The sequence below is a fragment of the Plodia interpunctella genome, chromosome 5 (genome assembly GCF_027563975.2).
Source record: "Plodia interpunctella isolate USDA-ARS_2022_Savannah chromosome 5, ilPloInte3.2, whole genome shotgun sequence".
Classification (NCBI taxonomy): Eukaryota; Metazoa; Arthropoda; class Insecta; order Lepidoptera; family Pyralidae; genus Plodia; species Plodia interpunctella.
The window spans coordinates 4,577,617-4,601,235 of NC_071298.1; the positions used below are offsets into that span (position 1 = coordinate 4,577,617).

The 23,619-nt window shown below is 34.7% G+C and overlaps 3 protein-coding genes across 3 annotated transcripts; 2 read left to right on the plus strand and 1 right to left on the minus strand.

The window, feature by feature from the left end:
* The first annotated feature begins 1,830 nt into the window (after nt 1-1,830).
* Nucleotides 1,831-12,829, plus strand: LOC128670187 (MFS-type transporter SLC18B1-like). Its single transcript, XM_053745656.2, has 12 exons — nt 1,831-2,342; nt 4,196-4,436; nt 6,958-7,031; nt 7,538-7,754; nt 8,566-8,656; nt 9,167-9,401; nt 9,713-9,811; nt 10,213-10,308; nt 10,554-10,725; nt 11,306-11,504; nt 11,834-12,360; nt 12,651-12,829. The coding sequence occupies exons 1-12, from the start codon at nt 2,074-2,076 to the stop codon at nt 12,729-12,731; spliced, it is 2,301 nt and encodes a 766-aa protein (XP_053601631.1). The 5' UTR covers nt 1,831-2,073; the 3' UTR covers nt 12,732-12,829.
* Nucleotides 12,830-14,340: 1,511 nt separating this feature from the next.
* LOC128670036 (ommochrome-binding protein-like) lies at nt 14,341-15,919 on the plus strand. Its single transcript, XM_053745386.1, has one exon. The coding sequence runs from the start codon at nt 14,394-14,396 to the stop codon at nt 15,237-15,239; it is 846 nt and encodes a 281-aa protein (XP_053601361.1). The 5' UTR covers nt 14,341-14,393; the 3' UTR covers nt 15,240-15,919.
* LOC128670035 (uncharacterized) lies at nt 15,815-23,516 on the minus strand. Its single transcript, XM_053745385.2, has 3 exons — nt 22,942-23,516; nt 17,402-17,570; nt 15,815-17,069 (listed from the first exon to the last, which is right to left on the minus strand). The coding sequence occupies exons 1-3, from the start codon at nt 23,458-23,460 to the stop codon at nt 16,753-16,755; spliced, it is 1,005 nt and encodes a 334-aa protein (XP_053601360.1). The 5' UTR covers nt 23,461-23,516; the 3' UTR covers nt 15,815-16,752.
* Nucleotides 23,517-23,619: the final 103 nt, after the last annotated feature.

Below are 23,619 nucleotides of genomic sequence, written 5' to 3' on the forward strand. Positions count from 1 at the left end.
GACTGTAGCACAATGTACAATCGGAGGCACATAAAACTGATACATCCCTGCCCAAGTAAGTCAGGTTTATCTGACTCCAACTGTACTGTTACTCTACCATAACTATTTAAATGGCACATAGTGCTATTCAGTGTTTGAGTGAGAAAGCTTCTAATATAAACTGTATTTGTATTATGAAATATGTGTTATAATCTGCATCTTGTTAATAACGAATAAGGAAAGATTTAATGTGCGTTAAATAAAGAATGTGATTTTCTATTTGGCTTTTTATTGACTACCTGCTTTTACATCGTTTTAGAAATTTTAACATAAAATTACGTTGTCTTAAATATATATAGTAAAAAAATGAAAAATATCGTTCATTTCATGAAATGGTTACCATCCGAACAATAAAATATTATCTCTATGTTAATACTTACTTCGTGTCATAATTAGTTTTTTCCTAAGTAATCCAATCCTAATAATTTTCTAACTAATTACGAATGTGAAAGGGAGTTTATATGTAACTATATATTAGTTTACCTCCTAGCGCTTTATCTATAATATTTTTTAATTTCGCATAGGTACATAACGAAAAGTACCTATAGCGAAAGATAAAAAGGAGAAAGGGCCCACAAAGGGCCTTTCATGTCATCCCAGAAAAATACTGTTCCCTGGAAAATGTAACGCAGGCAAAAGCTAGTATCATTGTAATTTAAAATTCTGCTAGTTTATTTATATAACACTCGCGGCCTGTCCCGGCTTCGCTTGGTAAAAACTAATTAATAAACCTAAACCTTCCTCAGGAATCACACTATGTATTGGTGAAAATCGCATGAAAATCCGTGTAGTTTCAGAGTTTATCGCGAATAGCCAGACAGACGCGGCAGAGGACTCTGTGTTAGGCTCTGTAATATCTAGGTACCTAAGGATAAAAGTAGGTACGGCTCACCCATAGGCAGGTAGGTACGTAGGTACGTGAAATTCAGTTTTTGGTCACACAAATAATGATAGTGCAAATTAGGTCGCAATTCCAATAGTGATAATCGAGAATAGTCCAGAAAAAACTTAATCATATTATGTTTATTTATTTTGAACGTTACGCAATTGTGATAAAGTTTAATTTGGTTTGATAAGCTCCTGCTACGATCATTCATTTCCCTTGGCGGATCGACGCTAAATTGAACCTAGTCAATAACCGATAGCAGTATTTACAATATGGAATCATACTGTGGAATCATCCTACTTAATGCTTAAGTACTTACCTACAATGTATGTACTTTTTGAAGTTTCGACATAATTTGACATAGGTAGATACATACCTACCCTACGTAAATTACCATCATCAAAGGGTCTTTATAATACCTAATAGTACCTAGTATAGTATACAATTTTTTTTTAAATTAGTAAATTAACAAGTGACCTAAAAATGTAGGTAAATAAAAATGATACCTATTCAGAAAATAAAACGAGTTTATTTGTTAGACAAATTAAAAACCCACGACTTTCAATATTTATTTCGCTACAACTTTTGATCGGCTGAACCGATTTTGATCGAACATATCTAAGAAACACCGCATAAAAATTTTATATAAAATAAAAAAAAACCGCATTCAAATTGGTTCAACCGTTGATACTACGGCCGGTGTCACGTACAGACAGACAAACACACTTAACGGTCAAACGAATAACACCCCGCTTTTTGCGTCGGGGGTTAATAACAGTACCTATATATAATATTTTTCATTTTAGTTTATTTAATGAATCATTTTGCGTAAAACTGCACATCCTGTATTGTGAACTAATGTTGCTCTGAGAAGTGCATATTTTTCGTCTACAATTATCGATAGTCATTATCGAATTACCCTCTATTCTCACAGCCACGCCAGCCGACCAAACAAACAAGTGGCACATTTCCTCCCAACTTTTATTTACACCGATAAGATATCGATTAAAATGATAGTAAGTTGCAAGCCAGTATGCTAAGGAGCTCGATGTATTGAAACGGGCCAATACTGTCGATAATGTTTACGTCCGTCTAGTAATACATCTAGTAAATTCTGTGTGACAGTTGAGCACTATAGTAGCGTCGAAATGGAGGATAAAGACTGTGAGGAAAGTGACGAGGGCAGTCGTCTTTTGGACAAAAAGTATGAGAGAACTAGTGAATCGAGTGGTGATAAGTCAGTGGATATAGTGTTTGATAGTAGGATGATGAAGACGTCGACGCAAGCAGAGGACCTGGCGGCCACGTGGGGAGGAAGGAGGTCCATACCAGACTCAGGGAGACTGCGGCGCGTACACTCCTGGTCTGGTGGCCCGCCTGATGATGGAAGCTCCGAAATAAGAATACTGAGAGAAAGGTAATTAGTGTGACGTTTTATCAAAGTGTTTACAATGTAGGTAGTAGTTTACGTAGAAAGTATTCTTAAGTTTATGTAAGTAATTATGTTAGGTCTTATGTAATAAATAAGTTCATGTCTACTAAGAATATTACACTACTATTCTTAGTAGACTTGAAATTATTTATTACATCAATATTTTATTTTTCAATTTGTAATGTGAATTTAATTCAAAATTAGATATTGCTGCTGGTAGAAATACGATATAAAATCGATATAAGATCGATTGATTTGCCTTTTTTAGTGTTTTTAATTTATTCATGGCCAATGGTTTCCTTCTTGAGAATTTAGTTTTTCAAAATTACCGCTATTTGATAATACTATATTTTAATAATAACCATAATAAATCCTTAATTCGGGCAACGCAACAAAGTAAATAATACAATAAGTACGACTTACAGATTAACATGAGATTAACATGATAATGGCCCACAATTAATAGGTAGCTTTTTTATGGGAACGAAGAAGTGTAATATGTATTATATTATGTACCTACCTACTTACTTGACTTGCGTTTTCTGTAAGTACAGCATAGTTTTATTTTTAATTTCCTTGATGTCAGTACCATACATAGGCATAGGCCCGAATTTGTACTGGATAATCTTTTTATCAAGTAAATGAAGTAGGTATAATTTTCTTATAATTAACATATCGGTAGATACTAAAATATTTTAAACTTATCTCGCGTGTTCAGTTTGATAAATTTAGACATTGTTTTAAAAGATAACGTCACTATATGTACTTTATTACCTATTATTACTAATTAGATGAAACAGTGCTAGTTCGTAAATTCTAATGTTTAATAAAAATCATAAACCTATTTCATTATTTCTAGGAAGAATAGATTTAGCTAGGTAGGATAAGTACTTCATTGTAAACCTAGTACCGAAGCCGGAAAATCTAATAAAATCCTAGGTGGATAAAGGAAGGAATCCGTACATGTTGTGTAAAGAGAAGGGCGTAATGCAATATGTATGTTGAAAAGGCATGTGACAGTGAACTCGAATGTTTATCTGCAGTCATGCGTGTATTGTATATGTCCGTACAGATAGCAGGAACTATACAAATTTATTATAGGAATTATAACTATTAGTGATATTTATTACCAATAAATTATTGGTGATAACAGCTTTTGTCCGGGGTTCTCGCCTGAATTTCCCACGAGAGCAGTAGGTATTATTATTTCGCAAACAAACTTTCGCATTTATAATATGCATTAGTAAAAATATTTTCGTTTATCATAGATATCCAGAAAGTAGTAGTTTAATCCAAAGCCGAGCTGGAGATTCGAAGATCGAAACCCACCCGAGATGGGGAAAACTAAGAGTATGGGTTATATCAAAGACATGAAGTAAATTTTAAAAGACTTCTTTTGTTAGATTCATAATAAAAAAGGACTTCCTAAATGTATTTTCCAAAATATCAGGTAACAAAGTAAAATCAATATTTAACATTTTATTTGTTCTAGTTTAAAGTTTACATTGTTGCAATCTCGGAACACGTGTAAAAAAACATGTGCTCCATATTTTTTCGTGTTCCATATTTTAAATTATAAAATGAAGTAAAATATCTAGATTTAAACAATATTTTTTGAAAGTTGACAAGGTCGAAACTCATCAATAACAATTCAGTTAACCATACGAGTTCGTAACCATAAATGCCTCGTATGGGAATTAATCATCTCAGCCACAAGAAGCCCACTTGCGGTTATGGGAATTGATTCCTTTCAAACCTAATAATTTGCATTAAATAATCTGCTATTATTTTAGTTATCGTTCGAACTTATGGTAGTTTAATTTAATAAATCTTTACAGATTAGTGAGAACACAGACAATGCCGCGGCCGGGCGCCGTCCGGCACCTGTCCCGGCGCCAGCGGCTGACGCTAGCCTCATTGGCGCTCGTGGACTTCATGAGCTTTTGTTCCATGAGCATAATGGCTCCGTTCTTCCCGAGAGAAGCCTCCATGAAGGGCTTGTCTGACACCATGTGTGGAATGGTGTTCAGTTTTTACGCGGTTGTCATGTTCGTTACTTCACCTGTTTTTGGGAAGTTTGTAAGTATTTTTTTTTTACTGCTTGGCATATTTACGTGTTTTAACCCTGTAATGCCTGATTGCCTGTTGTAGCTTGGTCAAAGCTGCTATAAGTACTTAGCTACTTAAATACATTATAACAGATGCATAGGTAATATAAGTAAAATATAATATAAAATTCTTAATTCGTATGATAGAATAAATTCTGCCATTTTGAGACCATTTCACATATTTCCCTGAGACCCATTTTCGGAGTGTATAAACCGAAAATGATTTCCTCTTACAAATAATAATATTATGTATCTAACAAGTGAAGCAAAATTGAGATTATTGAAGAATCGGTCCAATACATTCATTAAATTGATTTAATGTTTGTAAGTCTCGATGAAATTATTTCAATACCAGAACATCAAAGACCGTGACCTTATCTAACATTGTTGTAGCGCGTGGGACGAGACGACTCATAGCCGTTCGTATCGTACGTACCTACTACTACCTACATATCACTAGGGCTGTTACTTAGGTTCTGCAAGGGTACAGGTAGATTTAACGGGTCGCCGTCAACATAGGGTTATTAGTTTAAGCACTATTTTTGTATAAATTCACTTAACAACCTAAGTCATCTACTCAGTCTAGTCATCTACATCTACTACTCTTGTCTATTTTTTATTCCTTCTGAGGGGAGGCCTGGTGTCCTGTATGACAGGTTCCATTGGATACCTAGTTCAGGCACCAGTTCTCCACAGCAGATCATTTACAATCCTCAAATTGTATCTTGTAGACTAAGTAGTCTAGAAACCTGCATTGTTGTGGAGAAAAAATAAAGTTCATTTTTATTTTTTATTTTTTAGTTAAATCCTATTTTTGTGAGTGCCCGCACTCAGGAAAGATCTATCTCTAAGATTCAGGAAAATTTTTGAAATGGTTCCACTAGGTGAAATGAGAGGACCGATCGTCCATCTGGGTGCTTGCGCTGGCGTCCCCAACCAGGAATTATTAATAATCTTACCACCTAACCACAGTACCTAACTATAAGGATGATATCTCATAGTATAATAAGCTCATAGTACCTAGGTATCGTTCCCGCGAATAAATGGAGTTTGGTCCTTTCGTGTTGATAGACCCTATACTAGACCATAGGTCAAAACTGCTCATAGTAATAACATAATTTGTTTAATTTCCAAAAATTGCTGTTGTAGACTTTCATGCTTATATAGTAGAATGTTTTTTTTATTGTCAACGTGCTGGAGATCCCGAGTGATTTCGGGACAAAAAAATATGTGCTACGAGAAAAATCTCGTTAGTTAGTTGTTAGTTTCTCATGCAAAAATGCATGAGAAACTAACATTCACTTAAACATCTTCCAATAAGTACTTAAAACCTTCTCTATTCAGTATCTTCTTGTCCCTTATCAAATCCCGTTTTAAATGGAGCAGATAGGTATAAAATACAATGTCTTCCTACCATCTTACTTCCACAACACCTTTAAGTAGTTATGAAAATACTACTAATATCATATTCCTAAAATATTTTTCTTTAGTCTTCGACTTCCTCTCCATTCATCCACATTCACGTTCGTCATTTTTTTTCTCACTTGCGTAATAAAAATAATCTTAGTAGGTACATGCATTAAAATACTTTTGGATGTTTCTTGAAACGCAGCCGTGATATCTCAGAAAAGAGGCTTTGCGAAATAAATATTTAAGTATCTAGCTATTTTTAGAGCGTCTGCTAGAGCCCTAATACTATACGGTAATTAAAACACTCCTACTTTTTAATCCTAAATCCCGTTAACATTAAAAGGATACTCGAACATGCTGAAACCCACGCGATCCTGTAAATAATTTAATTTACTTGGAGTAGAGTACAGTCTATGTCATGTTAGGTCTTGTTTTAAAATAGACGCTTTTACCGATTAAAGCCCCGTTTCAGTGTTCGTAAAAGCGATCGTAGGTGTGTATATTTTATTCAGTTAGTTTTGTACTTGTTAGTTTTATCTAATGTTATGTTGTAACAATTATGTCAGAGGTCATGCTTTTATCCAGATATTTTGCTTCGGAGCTGACCCTGGGCTCCGACGCTCAACGGCTAACAGAAACCGGAAAAACGTTCAAATGGGAGACATTTCGCTTCGAAAAGATAATGGATCAAAATATTTTTGTTTTCTCCAAATAGCAATAGTTGCAATACTTGCACTCGTATAACAAAAAATATTAGGAGTACATTGCTCACCGAGGCAAGAAAGTAACGGATTTCAACGGGCGACATGTTAAGCTCGAAACGTAGTCGAGGGCATTAATCACCTGAATTGAGTATGGTAATCACTATGCCTCACTATATACCATCACATAGAGAACCCACTCGTCATTATAGTTCTTAAATTGGGAAAAAGAACTTAATTTGGTCCGAGAAAGTTCGATTTATAAATCCGGAAATAAGTATATGCGTTATTATTCACACCTGTGTAGTACATACGTTAACTTTGCGCGTGGTCCGATGCGCACTTGACCGGTTTTATTAATCGGAAATCATTTCTTTTCAGCTTCCAAAAGTTGGTGCAAAGTTTCTGTTCACGACCGGCATGTTTGTTGCTGGCGCCTGCAACGTCTTGTTTGGGTAAAGTATAATGTTATCAATGGATATCAGTCTGCCCTTAAGTAGGTACATTTTCTAGCTTACAAGTGTTTGTTCAATATCCTGTTTACATAATCATGAAAGTATACTTCAAATACTTTTACTGCTGCGCTGATTTTCTACACTACTTATCATAGTTTACAATTAGAACAGTAATTTTTTGCAATAAAAACAAACATTAGTTTCTTATAATTACTCTCTTATCTCTGCATGTTCCCGCGGTTTCGTTCGGGGTTGTAAAGCAGCGAAGCCTAGGGTTAGCGTAAAAATAGCCTTAAAAATGTATATATACATAAACATCAAAATTCTAGCTGTAGCCCATAGCTGATACTGAGTATCTACTCCAAAATTCACCAAAATCAACCCAGTGGTTTAGCCTTGAAAGTGTGACAAACAGACTTTTCCATAAAACTATTAGTATAGATTTTAAATGACTATAGTTTTTGAAATAAATGTGTAAAAATATTAAAATCGTATTATTTTTTCAGAACACTGGTGCTAGTGGATGACAAGACGACCTTCACGGCGCTGTGCTTCCTGGTGCGAGGTCTAGAAGCCCTGGGGGCGAGCGCCTACGCCACCGCCAGCTATGTATTCGTGGTCAACGCGTTCCCTGACAGCATAGGTTCAGTGCTTGGCATCTTGGAGACGTTTGTCGGACTCGGCATGTCAGTAGGGCCAGCTATTGGAGGACTGCTATACTCGGTATGGATTGTAGTATTTAGATATATTTGACGATCACGTTGATTTCAAAGTTTATTTTTTTCACATCACACACGGGACCATCAACCCGGATATTTAGTGTAAATTTCAACTTAATATACATATATATAAGTATTGCTGAGAAAAAGGGTCTGACTTTGTAATATTTGATTAACAATGTAACAACACTGGTCTAAAAATTAATAAAAGTAATTCAAGTCGAAATAGCATCGACTTGAGAAAAAAATAAGTAGAAAACAAAACCCTATATTTTACGCCGTTTCACAAATTTATCAGTAGAAAAAACTCTGTTTACATTACAATTATCCGTCGCCTCGTGACGATAGATCATAAGTAGTTTTATTTATCGATTGTCACGCATTGCAATATTTTTATTATGGAAAGGGAGAATTCGCTGTAATGTATTTTATATGGTTATAATCCTACTAATAATAATAATAAATGCGAAAGTTTGTGAGGATGTATGTGTTATTTTTGTTACTTTTTCAAGCAAAACCTAATTAACGTATTGTTATGAAATTTGGTACACGGGTAGAATGAACCGAACACGTTTAGCGTACCTACTTTATATCCCGAAATTTCCACGAGAGCTAAGTTCTGGGGCAGCGGTATACAATAAAATGTAGAAATAATGATGCTACATATGAACTAAAAGGTCAAGCATACGAGTAGCTTCGAAGTTCTTATTCAGACTTCAAAGAAATCCCGAATGTGCTTCATGTTATTACATAAAGGTCAAATTCATACATATGCTACTTTTACATTTCGGTACCTACGTTAATGTTTCAGGTAGATCGGGGGCTTCGGTCTCCCATTCTACAGTCTAGGAATTGTGATGGTGTTCACCGTGCCTATAAACTACTTCTTGCTCACTGACTGTGAAGGTAATTATCACATAGTGTGTATTACACATCATCGAAATAAATAAGAAAAATCTATATACACAATTACACACGTAGTTTTACATTTTTTTCTTCTCACCACATTCTTTTTTCTTCACGACCGAGTCGTAGAGATGGCGTAGCGACCGTAAGAGGTACGCCGCGTAGCTTTCAGTCGTAGCCACAGAATGTAGCAAACCTGTAATGGAAAAATGTTCTTTATTTCTTGTGTACTTTAGTTAGCTCACTACAATAAAATGGACTTACTTGTATTGTTATAAATAAAGGTTTCAATTAGCTTTAATGATGCTGTATGAAAATATGTATTTATGTAGTTATTTTATTACTTTATATTAACGCTGGGTAGTTTAAATTAGCTAGTAACTTATCTACGTTGTTTCTAATTCATAAGTTAACCTAAGAGTGAGATTATACTATTATTTACGAATTAGACATTTTTCAGTAAAAGCTTTGTTTTTACCACATTGAAATTAAATAATAACTTTTTTTTAGAATATGTCTACGGGTCAAAAACAGCGTCCATAATGCGATTGGTGAAGATTCCGTCCATCATCATCACGGGCCTGGTGATCGTCATAGTGTCCAATACCTGGGCCTTTTTGGATCCAACCTTGGAACCGCACCTGCGCCAGTTCAACCTGTCAACCAAACAAATTGGCCTGATCTTCCTTCTGTTCTCAAGTTTATACGGAATATTCAGTCCCGTTTGGGGATGGGTGGCGGACAGGTAATGATTAAAGGTATTTAATAAAATCAGTTAAACTTAAACTAGCTGGAAGTTTGTGATTACACTTCCACTAAAGTAGATTTTTTTAAAACGAAACTTGATTGATATTGATAATATCTCGTTCAAACGTTTTGTCTTCCATTTCCTTTTATTTAAAAAAATCGAATTACGTCTGTAGGTACGCAGTCTTTTTATAAACTGACATTGAGTCTATGTTTTGTTTATTTACTATACTATTACTGTCATATTGCTACTAACACTATGACAGTGTTAGTAGAAAAAGATGTATCATTATTATTATTATTTTCCAGGGTCCACAATCACTGGTGCATGATGGTGTGGGGCCTGTTCCTGTCCAGCGTTGGCTTGCTGCTGCTCGGCCCATGTCCCTACATCCCTGGTCTTACGCGGTAACACTTAATTATTATCTTTATTTTTTATCTATCTTACTCAAGTTCTCACTAATAATTAATTATTGATTATATAATACTATAAAACTACCTTAAAAAAATGTCAAAAATGACTCCCCAAATTTATCCGGCTCAAATGGGTCCACATCGCGTTTCTTCAGTGGACAGTTTTCCATAGCTTTCACTTAATATCAAGTTAGCTCTGTAAACTTCTAGATGTGCTAAAATAGGTTTTTATACTACCGATCAAACAAACAGGCATGCGGTCCACCTGATGTGTAGTGGTCACCGCAGCTATGGACTCCTGCATCACCAAGAGTGTCAAACGCGCGTTGCCGGACCTGGATAAATCTTGAGTGAAAATATATAATTTATTTAATGAAATTATTTCGTCATTTCAGTGATTTGTGGCTGGATTTAGTGGCGCTATCTATTCTGGGGATGTCTGTGGCGCTAACTCTGCTGCCTACATTCCAAGGAGTATTAACTAGTTCAATGTAAGTTTTGAATAACTATGTAGATCAGATCTTAAGGCTAAAATTTTAGCTCAATCAAAAAGAAAGAAATGCAATATTATGAAATGAGTTATTTATGTAAGTAGTATTGATGAAAGTGGAGTCAATTTTTTTCTTTTTCTCTCTCTTACCAGAACGTTTCCCGCCAGGATCCGCCTTCCCCACTTTCCCCACTTCGCACCGACGTCGGCATGTCTAATGTCAGTTGTTGTTTATTCCTTTTGTAGATACGAAGGTGGCTGTCCGGAGGCACTAGCTACGTACTCCGCGGTGGCCGGACTCTGGTCGTGCTGCTACTCGCTGGGCGAGGTCCTGGGCCCAGCGGTGGGCGGAGTCCTAACGCAGTTCTACGGGTTCCCTCTAACTGCCACCATGTGTGCCGCGGCCTGCTTCTCGATGGTAAAAATTACACAGACTAAGAAAATAAAACGTAATTTTCGCCCCAAAACGTTTTATTCCCAAATAGTAAGCAGACAGTTATAGTTGTCATTGGAAGAAAAACAAAAGTGCACAGAGAAAAGCAACGACAACGTTCGTTATTTAAAGCAATGAAAAAATTTTCGCCATTGCGTCGCCTCCATTAAATGGCATCAGCCGCAGGCAAAAGATAGAGAGCCGCTAAATATCACCACGGTCCACTGGCATTCATGACTAAGTACACTCATTCAAACAAAAAGATATCTAGTTCAAAATTGTTTTATCAGTTTCTGAACTACAGGTATAATGGCGCAGAAACAAATTCATACACACGCCAAATTTTAAGAACCATCTGAATGGAAATAAACTAATGTAACGGTATAGTGTGTGTGACAGAGAGTCCGAAATTCGCATCCGAAAAATAGAGCATAATATCGAATTACCTAATGATCAAAGCCTTGAGTTTAAGTAATCCACGCTCCTATGAACAAACTTATATCCAAAATAACGTAACTAATCTAATTATTTTTAGATAAGACTAACGTTGTGATTTTATTTCTAGGCGGTGGTTACATTAACGTTCTTCTCTCTCCGCGAATCGTCTAAATTTATGGAGCAGTCAGATTCGGAATGCGACTCCATCCCGTACACTGACACGACCTGGAACAGCCAGCATTTCTGCCGGACGCGCAGCGCACCAGGCACTCGAATTAATGATCGCTCCCCGTTGCTTACTCCCTGCTCTTGCCTTTCTAGAAATGGTAGCTATTTACTTTATTTTTGACACTCGAAAAATATCTTAAGTATTTAAGTATGTAAACTGGCTTAACACTGAACCATAATTATTTTTGAGACATTGATAAACAGATCGATCATGAGAATCATGAAGATTAATAGAAAATGCAATTTCGAAATTGCCACACGATTGGAGCATTCAATGCCTTCAGTTATCAAAGTTCTGATTCTATATATTTCTCATGACTAATTTAATACACCATTTTAATTGAAGACCATTTTATTGTGTACCGCGGTGATCTGCTATCTAGCTTATCTAGCTAACCTACTATTTACCAAATCTTTGTCATTTCAGATATCACATACGGAACTTCACCCCCAAGACACTTTTGCCTCATACACAGCAAGAGCAACAAAAGCGGTTCTGCCAGTGTCGCAGATGCCATCGCCTATTTCCTAAAATTCCAGTACATGACCGACATGTACATAAAAATCCGAAGATCACGGAGACCAAAACACGAGTGCAATCACGAGTCACGTCGAAGTACTGACCTTTACCAAAATTATTTGGCGGAAAACGAAAATAAGGCTGAAGGAAACGAGACGAATAATGCTAACATAAATAATAATACAATACCAAAGAGTAGTGAAGATAGTTACTGCGATTACCTAGATAATGCCATTTTTGGCAGCCCTGTGGTAATGGAGAACGTAAATATGGACCACTTGGTAGTGAAGAGGAATAACAAAGGTCTAGTGCCGAAATTGTTATCCTGTTATGATGAAAGAATGCCCTCAGGAGAGATTATCAGACATAATCTAGAAAAAGTACAGTTTTACGAACAGAATCAGAGTTGTGCTTCCGCTGCTGTAGATATTTTTGTAAGTAAAGCTCATTTTGATTTTATTTATTAAATTAATCGTATGGCCTACTGGTATTGAACATTATCAAACTTGCTAACACACAGAATTTCTGTCGAAATTAAATACCTCAGCTGTCTGCAGATTACCTCCGATTATTTTTAAGCTATTTATTGATGTTTAAAGTTTTCGTAATCATAAATTAAGGAAGAGTAAATATACCAAAAACTATCTAGAAGTAGATAGTTTTTGGTATATTTAATCTCCTTGACGTAAAAATGTATTTTAATATAAAACTATATTTTTTTCAGGATGGTTGTGAATGCAGGGATGAAGTGACATATTTCAAAGGCACCGTTACAGTTTCCTCTGCAGGCGCCTGCGAAGTGTAGGTGTAATTATTATTTCAGTGTAAGAAATAAATACATTTTCCTCAAATATTTTTATAATGTCTAATTAAATACAATTAATAGAAAATTAAACTATTTTATCTGTGCGTTTCATTCCACGTCAAGAGTGTTCAAAAAGTATTAAGGAATGGTATCTATTCCTTAATACTTACTTCGTTTATAACTAGCATTTCTGAATAGCAAAAATATTTCAAAAGTTGTGCACGATACTAAGGATGCAGGAATGGGCAAAGCTTCCTAACATTCCATTGCCACGTGGAAAATTTCCCGCTTTTGATATTCCGAACACCTGCCATTTGCTGCGGTCCCAGTGAAATCGACCTCTGCTGACGATTTTGTGACGTAGAGTGGAAATTTCGCATGTACCAACGCATCCTCTAAGTCGTTATAACGACTAGTACGTCATATTAATTGAAACAAATGTGAAATCAGTACAATCTTCTTAAAAGTATTTTGTAGCTGTGAAACAATACCTTATTTTTAGCTTTATTTTGAAGACTCATTTTAAATGGAATGAAACTTTATGAGAATAATAACTTATTAATGGATGGTTTGTATAAAAGTTATTCTTAATGCCGTAACTAAGTACCTTCTAAACAATCTAGTTCAAAATAATTGCTAGTGTACAGTTACTACTAACACTTAAATTGGAAAAGCATCAGTGAAGAAAAACCATATATTTGCCACCTTAAAATGGCTTCGTCGTCATGCGTCAGTTAAATGGATACCTCGTCGAGGATAATTACTAGGAGATCATAAAACTACAGAAGAATAGAATTCAAATACCCTAGGAAAATATAAAAGGATCTTTCATTTTCAAATCGTAAAAATATCCTCTTTTACATAATGTTACTTATACATTATAGTTAGATATTAAAATAGTCTTTTATATTTCTATATTTTACATAAATTGTTATAGTGAGTACGTTTGGGTAGTTCATGTTGGTGCATTTTGTAATACGATACGAGAGATATTGATTTTCTTCCACCCCTCTCTCATTGAGGGTTCGCTTTAAATCTGATTGGCCGTTGTAACCCGGGGATGAGGTATCACCGAGGGCGATGCGAATGGGATGGTTATATGCGAACTTGATATCTCTTTCTGTTCGCATTTTCATCATGTTCATGATATCCTGGTATCTTCGGTTACTAACTAGAGTAGGAAAATTGCTTACCGGCTAAAGTACTGTCTCTCGTATGAAAACCGCGGTAGCGTAAGGATAATGAATAAGAAAAATTCGTGTGATTTTTTTTTGTTTTTAGAATTAACGCATGCCAAGCCCTGCGTAAGCACTAATGCGTATTATTACGCGAAGATACCACTTTATGTTGTTGTATCAAGTCAGTACTTACGCGGTGGTATTTGAATTTTCATTAGAGCGTATTAATAAGTAAGTGTCGTATTAAAAATCGTTATCTAGACAATGAAGTAGGTGTAAAAGTGTTCCGATTTCCATGTCAGTAATTTGTATTGGTTTTACATGTACTTCTGAAATGGGAAATGTGGTCCTGATACAATTGGCATTTGTGATCAATAATCACTAAACACATGCTGTGAAAGACGAGCCGATTGCACCGACACATGTTTTTAGCACAAATAGAAAACGAAGGCCATTTCTGATCAGTATTTTACGCCTGGCAGACATGAATCTGTTTTTAATACTTTGTAATGTTATTACTATTGTTTTATCTAAACAAACGACTAAGCATTGTGATGGTGTTATTGTGCATGAAAAATGCCATAAAGCAGAAGTGTTGACCGACGGACTAGACCGACCTTACCAGTTGTCATATGCTAACTTAACCGACAGTTTATACTTCAGTTACAACATAGGCTTTCATAATACGAGTAGCTTCGCGATCGGCTTCATCAATATTGGGAAACATCAAAAGATCCCGACACCAGTAAATGTCACAAACGGATTTGCTACTGCAGTGGATCATGAGAATAATATCGTCTACATAGGCGGCAGTGCGGGCATTTTCATGGATGATCTTGATCATGACAGTAATTCGACGAAGCTCAAGCCAGTACATTTGAACTGTGATATTTGGGACTTGTTCTTTAAACATCATTTATACTTCATCAGCTATCCAAAAATGAGGTTATTTAAAATTGAGAATAATAAAGCAGAACTGCAAGATCATATTCACGAAAAAATATATCAATTTGTAATAGATAAAGACGAAGATATATTTATAACAAAAAAAGGGGGATTATTTATGATTAGAAATGGAACAAACGAACGCATACTGATTAAAGGTGCGAAGACTTTTCGAGCCATTGAGTTAAATCGCGATGGAGAAGCTTATTTTTGTGGGCAGAACGAGATATACATCGCAAATAAACACCATCATGTTTTGGAGAAAATAGCAAAAGTAAAAAATATATTCGGCTTAACGTTCGACAGTAAGAATAATATGATAATTTCAGACCCGCTTCAAATTATAAAATTTACTTTGCACGAAACAAAGTCTGGACATAAATGAATATATTAGCCCGTCAAGCAATACTAATAAATAATGATTATTTAGAAGTAATTGTAATAATATGTTTTAAAGTAATTTTTACAATTTAATTTCTTAATTTTAAGAACTCTGCACTATTATATGTAATATTAATAAACTTACATTTACTCAATGTACATAGGTACATTGAGTAAACGTAATGTAAGTAATTAAAATATGACAAGTATATAGGTACCTTATAGGTGGTTGTTCATATGAGTTTTTTTTTTCTGAACTGTTTTTGAGTAGCAGATTACAGAGATATGCCAATGCGTTATTAAAATTTGATCTAAAGTTACCTACGAATATGTAATTTCCAGCACCAATGAGTTTAATCTTTTGTGAAAATACAAGGACATGTCTATAAGGAGAAAATTGAAACGAGTTTTAATTATTCGAAAATTAGATTTGCCGCTAAATGAATTTAGGGCGTGGGTGGGCGCTTGGAAGCCATATTACTTGTTTGTTCAGATGGTAGGTATACACGGAATTTCGGCAATTCTTCGAATAATCTTGTTAAATGTTCTATGTCCCGCTCCTGCTAATGAAACCACGTATGATTTGGCATTGCATTTATTTTTAAATATTTATAACCTATTTAGATATTTAAAATCTTTGGTAAATGTAAATACAATTAAATACAATATTTTATCTTTCTTTAATTATATTATACTTATTTTGTAAGTAGTTGTACATAAATAGATTCCAAAATTATAAATGTCAATAAAATGATTAGCGTCACAATAACATGAAAGATAACGTAGCATAAAACTTATATTTTAAATTAAAATTATTAATTTTCTGTTGGTATAAAGAACATAAAAAACATAGTACTTATGACTAATGGCTTTAACCATTGTTTTTCAAACTATGAATGTAAGAAGGACGTAAATGCATCATACATAAAACACAGCATACCTACCATATTTGCTTATTCAAAAAATTACACAAAGAAATCGAATAATTTTTATTCGTAATTCTGTGACTGAATATGTATTTATAATTTACTGGGACGGATTAGGTATATGGGAAAATATTCATACCATATTAAATGCGAAAGTTTGTCTGTTACACTTTGACGGATAAACCGTTGGGCCGTTTTTGATAAAATTTGGAATAGCCTGCGCACGTTATGGGCAACAGTAATTAACTCTTTATTTATTGTTTCGTTACGTCTTAATTCAACGTCCGTTTATAATAGTGTCAAAAATATTTAAATGATTTTTAATTTATTATTAAACCGCCAATGTTTTTCATTCCTTACTATCAGAGTTAAAAGAAATCGTAAGAATGCTTCCGGCTGGGCCATAGGTTTTTTAAGGTCAAACATGTATTGTACATTCCGTGTAACAAGGCAAGTAATGGAAATAAATACCATAATTCTCACAACATTCCATTTCCAACTCAAATTATGCGCGCGAGATCTGTCGTGAATCAATCTGAAATTCATCAGACCATAGACATACATTCTTCTGACTACGTAATCTGACACAAATTATGAAGTGAACTTGCCAAGTACAACAATCATGAAACAGAGTAATAAACTATGTACTGCTCTTTCGGCGTTATTACCGCAGACCATTCTTCTAGATGCCACAGATAATTTCTTATTCTGAAGCATACTGTGGACTGAGTCTATCTCCCATCTAGCCATGGTGCCCGGGTCGCGGGAGAAAAGGACGGAGTACAACTGAGCTGCTCTCCCATTTCTAGGTTCTTGGCAAAAGTTGAGAACCAAGTGGTCATTCACAGCCTTTAGAACTTGTATTGAACCGCTGAACTGCTGGTAATTGGGTAAGGTTGTCAACGTTCCTGAAAAAAAAGAGAGATAAAAATTAAAACAACACATAGTACCTATGTACAGTATGTACACATGTTTTTGTTTTTCATTGAGCTATATTTATTTGTATGCACGTGCTAACTGCAATTTGAAGATAAACCTCTTAAGTTTTTGTTGCTTAACAATATCTCAGAAATAAATGACATAATTTATTGCCAGTAAATTACCGTGACTTGACAGTGCAAGACATGCACGTTCTTGCATTTTAAGTTGGCACACGCTTTTTGTGTACAGATTTTAAACCACCAAATACTGAACGCCGAAACTGAACAAATGAAATAAAAAAATACACTAGGTTTAGTACCATTTTGTCCATCGAAGACCTGCCAATAACCAGCCGAGTCGTTTCTGAAGTAAAGCCCATACTCCGAGGTCTGACCAGCCTCATCCCACAGCAGTCGAAGGTGGCGATAGTCCTGGCGGAACTTCGCATTGATGTGTTGCACGTGGAAGAGCTGGTTCTCCGTTGAAGGCTGAAAAAATGTACGTTTTGTGATATATGGGTTACTGTACTTTTTATTTTATAAAGTAAGTAAAATAAAATTGATAGGCAAAAGATAGCGTGAGTATAATGCTCAACTCAGTTGATTTATCTTTTTGGCATAGAGATTTTGATGATCTGTCAGTGAGCGACAGAATAAACACTGTTATGTAGTGAACTAATATATTTTCACATTGTAGCTACTACGATAGTTGTCATATATATTTTCTAGTAACATCTTAGTATTGGATTAATTAGGTCGGTCATTTGACCTCTAAAATGCTCCTGGTCAACTGAGTGAGTCAGTGCTGTGTATCACACAAGAGGTGAGGTCTGTCACGGGTCAAAGACAAATTAACTAAAGATATTGGACATGTGATAACTTGTTAAGAACGGTGTTCAGTACTTCAGATCCGTGGACGTGGGTGTACTGGTTTTCAAGTAATTGGACCATTGTTAAGAATGTGACTCATGTATGACAGACAATCATTTCGAGTGCAACCGACCGGCAAAGAATACAGAATTCTATTATATATCGACACAATAATGTCACAACCACCAATTTTCTTTGTTTGAGAATATATACCTAACTTAATAACCATTTAATGATATGTTTGCAAATAACCTTTTCCTTGCAATCTGATAAATAAGGCTCAATATTGTTTAGGTATGTACCTAGTTTAATTTAATGTCTATTAATTAAATAATAATTTATGTATCTACGTTTTTATGTAGAGTTCTACGTCAAAAAAATATTAAGACCTAAGAAAAAATCACTCGTTCAAATTCAAAAGAAATTACTTTGCACAGCACTGGATTAAATCCCACTCTATATTTGACTCAGCATCATGTTGCAATTTTTTTCGAGTCATTTATCGAACTGATATTAAAAGACAAATAATTTTAATGTCATAAAAATTGCCTAAATGTTCAACCTCATCCATTTTTTAACTTAATAAGGATGAAGTATATGGTAAATACATAGATGGCTATTCCTGTGTCGATTCACACCGGATAAATAATCAGGGACAGACAGGAACCGGCTGGGGGGACTTCCCAGTTATCAATGCAAATTACCCACCCATATTTATAAGCGAAATATATTATTGGAAAATACATCGATTTGATATCTATACATGAGTTATGAAAATGCGATAATTACTTAGATAATGACTTACTTAATTACGGTTTTTTAAAACTGGTGAAGTCAAAGCTTTGTACTCGCGCACTGACTCTTTTTTATTTTTTATATTAGGACAAATCACACAGATTGAGCTAGCCCCAAAGTAAGTTCGAGACTTGTGTTATGGGATGCTAACTCAACGATACTATATTTTATAACAAATACATATATAGATAAACATCCAAGACCCGGGCCAATCAGAAAAAGATCATTTTGTCCATCATGACCCGACCGGGGATCGAACCCGGGACCTCTCTGTTCAGTGGCAAGAACCTTGCCACTGCGCCACCGAGGTCGACTTTTTAGTTTCACTTTTTAATGTATTCTCAGTTTTCGGTACACTAGCTTGTGTACATAAGACCCTGCTTCTTTCTAAATATTGTTATTCCAGGTCAATGGGAAGGGTATCAACCCTTGTGATATCGCAAAATATGCAACATTTAATGAATAAATATTTTCGTCATTTTACAAATTTACTTTTTTCACGGCCATAAGAGTCTGCAGTTTAAATAGAAAAAAAACTCGGAAGTATTTTATGAAAATTTCAACTTGAGACCTTCCTGTGAAAAACCTACCAGACCGGTTTTTTTAGTTAGTAAGCTAATGTCGATTTTCAAATTATAAATGTTTTTTATCGTTTCTTGGTATTTTTCAAAAGGATTAGAATTGCTTATAGATATTTACCTACTCGTTCGTGCTTGCTAAATTATAACGGCGATGTTAATAAATAAACAATCTTGCTACACCTTGAAAAACAGATTTTAATATTTGTTTACTTAACGCGAATCGATTCTTGCAAGGCCAACGACGGCTGAGTAAAAAATAAGGTAAAAAGTGCCACAATATATATGTGACAATAAAATATTACTTCATATTCACGGTCAACTTAAGCAGTAATATCATACTAAATACTACCTGATTCCGGTTCGTGCAATTTATCCATATTTCCATACCAATGTTATAAAGAAAAAAGATTTGTATTTTATTTATAATGGATAAACTCAAAAACTAGTGGACCGATTTTGATAAATTTTGGCATAAAGATATACGAAACTTTCAGGAGTAACATAGGTCCTTTGTTATTATGGTTTTACCCGAGCGAAGCCGAGACGGGCCGCTAGTAAATAATAAGAAATATTAGGAACTTGATAGATTCGATATGAATCATAGTTTAATTATTTTATTTATATATTGCCTAGTCACATCACATCACATATGCAGAATTACCTTGAAAATGTATTTTTAACCTTCTCCTAAGTGATCGCATCTTCTAAACAGATTTTCATTTATTAGTGTTTCCAGCTCTATGGTCAAAAGAATTGGCAATGTGAAGATCAACAGTTTTTTTTGTATTCAACATTTTTATAGATATTACTAACTTTATAAGTCGTTAGATTAACTTTAATGTATCTAAAAATGTATGCAACTTTGATAAATTATATAGGTATTCAGTCAGTCCCTCCTATCTTGCAACATACCAACACTTAGTACTTACGAAATTTTCCAATTACCAAAATTTTTTTTATTTTATTTTATGGAATAGTACCTATCTAAATCCATACTTCCATACGCATATCTACTATTAATACTAACATTAGTGTGTGTTCTGCACGAAGGTTTTAAGAGTGACGTAAGCCACTTTGTACCGCGGGTGGAGCTGCAGGCATCAGCTAGTAAATAATGTAAACTTCACTCAACAGCCCATACAATTTAACAAAAATACGTCTATTTCCCATCACCGATAAGGAAAACTATTTTTTTTATTTCTTTTTATTTTCGTCCTTATACAAAAGACCTTATCTAGATCAGGATCGAGCCGGCTTTTTAACTAGCACAACTTCACGTCGCGAATAGTGTTCTTGCGCACAGCGGCACGCGCATTGTTCGTAGATTACAATAATTTGCTTCAATTGAGAAGTTACACGATACCATTTCTGAATGAGATGCTTTATAAATAATAGTTAGACCCTATCTTAATAATTGTTACTACTTCTTACTATCATAAAACGCATAACGAAACGAATTAGTTTTAGGGCTTAAGTGTTCTATATATAAATTTAAATTACAATTACTTGATATTTGTACAAAATTACTTTTAATGATTGTCCAACATACCCCAAAAGTAGTCCTCGGCATCTCCTGAGATTCCCAAATGGTAGCAACGGGACAGCTGTTATAAGTGTTCACACCTTCTTTACTAAGGTGCATATATAATTCCACTGCTTTCCACTTCCCCATCACTTCCATTACATCGATATTTTCTACATTATATCTATCAGGACAATTGACTGTCATATTTTGTTCAGTGGAGTTCAAAAATCTAGATTCTTCGTTATTTGATAACAATTCATTGCCAGATACATTCACAAAAAGTAAAATAACACATTGAATTAGAACGCGGAATTCCATTTTTTAAAATTCGAATTCACATTTCGATATCGAAGTTTGAATTTAAAAATAGATTTATTTTTTAAAAGCTGCGCACTCGTCTGTCTGCCGGCAGCCGACTGGCGAAGGCAGCGCGCACACGCCACTCACGTCTTGCACTTATCATTGGAATGAAATATCGCACTACTTATTTTGTACTCTCAATTAATTGAGTTAGACAACGTATTATGATTTCTTTTCTTTCCAATATTTGTATTTGTTAGTTAATGGGAAATCATTTTTTAAGACTTAATGAAACTACTAAGTCTGCAACTTAAATATTTTATGAACATAACTACAATATATGTATAAAAAGTAATAAATTAGTTGTATTTACGTTTAGATATCCGATCACATCAATAGCAATGTTCCACGTTTAAAAACAGTGATGGAACTCCCGATCGACCACAGCCATCCATCACACCAAGTCAAACAACATCCTGGGATTGCTCAACATGTACAAAATAACATGTTCTTGTGAGATATTGCTCTACTTTGTAAGGTTTAAATGCCGATTTTTACCAATAAATACAGCATTCATACATTGACAGCTAAAATGCACGAGTAGGTACTGAAAACCGGAAGCTAGTCAAGCCTATTATCATTTTTCTTTCATTGTTAAATACACCGTCTTACCGCGTCTATTTTAAGAGAAAAACTCCTGACAAACAGACACAAAAACTATGATATAATATTCATTTATTTAATTTATTTTTCCTACAGAACTTTACGTACTTACGTTTACTTGTTCAATTGAAATTCGTTAGTTTATGTTAAAGTGAAACTTGCTCATTTAAATCAAAATACATTTCCAAGTTTCTCCGACGAATTACATTGATGACTCACATTCCTCTAACCAAGAATAAATAAAAAGGTTATCTAAGGTCGAATCTATTAACTTCGTAGCAACGACATACTTAATGCTGTGACAAATAATTAAGATTTTATAGTTTAAAATATTTATCAATATTGAAGCTGTAACATCTTTTTAAAATTTATTTGTTCGTAGTTATATATAATTTGTCTGAACAAACTAAGTAAGTACCTACCTATGATGTATCAACAACCTAAAATCGGATTAAACTATTAGAATAGGTATATTATGTAGCATATTACAAAATTTTGATTATTATGTGTTTTAGATCTTAATCATATTTTTCTACTTTTAACTGCTAATTACATGCAAAAAAGTCATTGATCAAGTTTTCTACTAACAACTTCTTATTTGACTAAAGAAAATGATATTTTGATAACTTTTCTCCAATAGAGCAGTTTTCTTTCCAAAGTTACGGATAGAGTAAGAAAAATAAGTTCTCCTCGTTCTACATTCATCCACTACACAGGTTGATTGAACATTTTTTTATTTACCTAAACGTTATAGAAATTGCTGAACATAAGAAAAGAAGAATTATAGTAAAAAGTTTAAGGTGACTTTACAAATGCTATTGTTGCGTATCTACCGCCAAGGGTATGTGTCCCTTAATCACCTCGAACGACATCCAAGGGAGTGGTCCTATTCTAGTGCGAAACGACACGCCACATTTAAATATTATATAGTTGTGCGTAACTAATTCAAATTTAAATTCAAATTTCTCTGTTCAATTTAGGATGATATACATCACTTATTGACGTCAAATAAAAACTAAACTCTAGTTTATAATACATAGTTCAATTAAATAGTTATGTACAAAAATATAGCACAATAAGCACAAGTAACTAGGTATATAATAGTTATTTATAAAAATGTACGAACCTGTTCCATGGGTTCCGCTATGTGAACCACGATACAAGACCTCGCATAATCCACCCTCGCGTCGCCAGCCAAGTGTTGTATAAACTCCACTCCATACCACATGCCCATCAGGCTGTCCACCCAAATCCCAACTTGAGGAGACCGGTTCAAACAATAGTCTCTTATATTCGTCATAAATGGCATCTCATAAGAACTGTATCCACCGAAGTTCTGTCCATAGTTTGGGCCGTAATTTTCTCCATACCTCTGCGTGCTATAAACCCCTTTATATAACCCACTAGGAGTCGAATAAGAATTGTAATTATTTGTACTATAACCCTGGTTGTACTTAGGGTACCTCGTTGCTTCCGGAAAGTTGGCAATGTCACTGTTATAAGTAGATTTCGGTGGGTATTGGTTGTACAGGTTCGCTATAGTAGAGTAGGTGGAATACGGGTTCTCAGTAGAGGAGACGCCATATCTTTGGTAATTGGCGCATTCTGCCGTCCAAAAAATTATTAGAAATGCTATTCGATACATATCTTTCACTCGAGGACCGAGATGGCGTCGCGTGATAGTTCGGATAACGTGTGACTGCGCAGGGGCCGCTATGAGGGTGGGATGTAAACTAATTAAGCTTAATTTTATCTCTAGGGCATCGGGACGAACTGATGTATCTCCCATTTTTCAATTTTAATT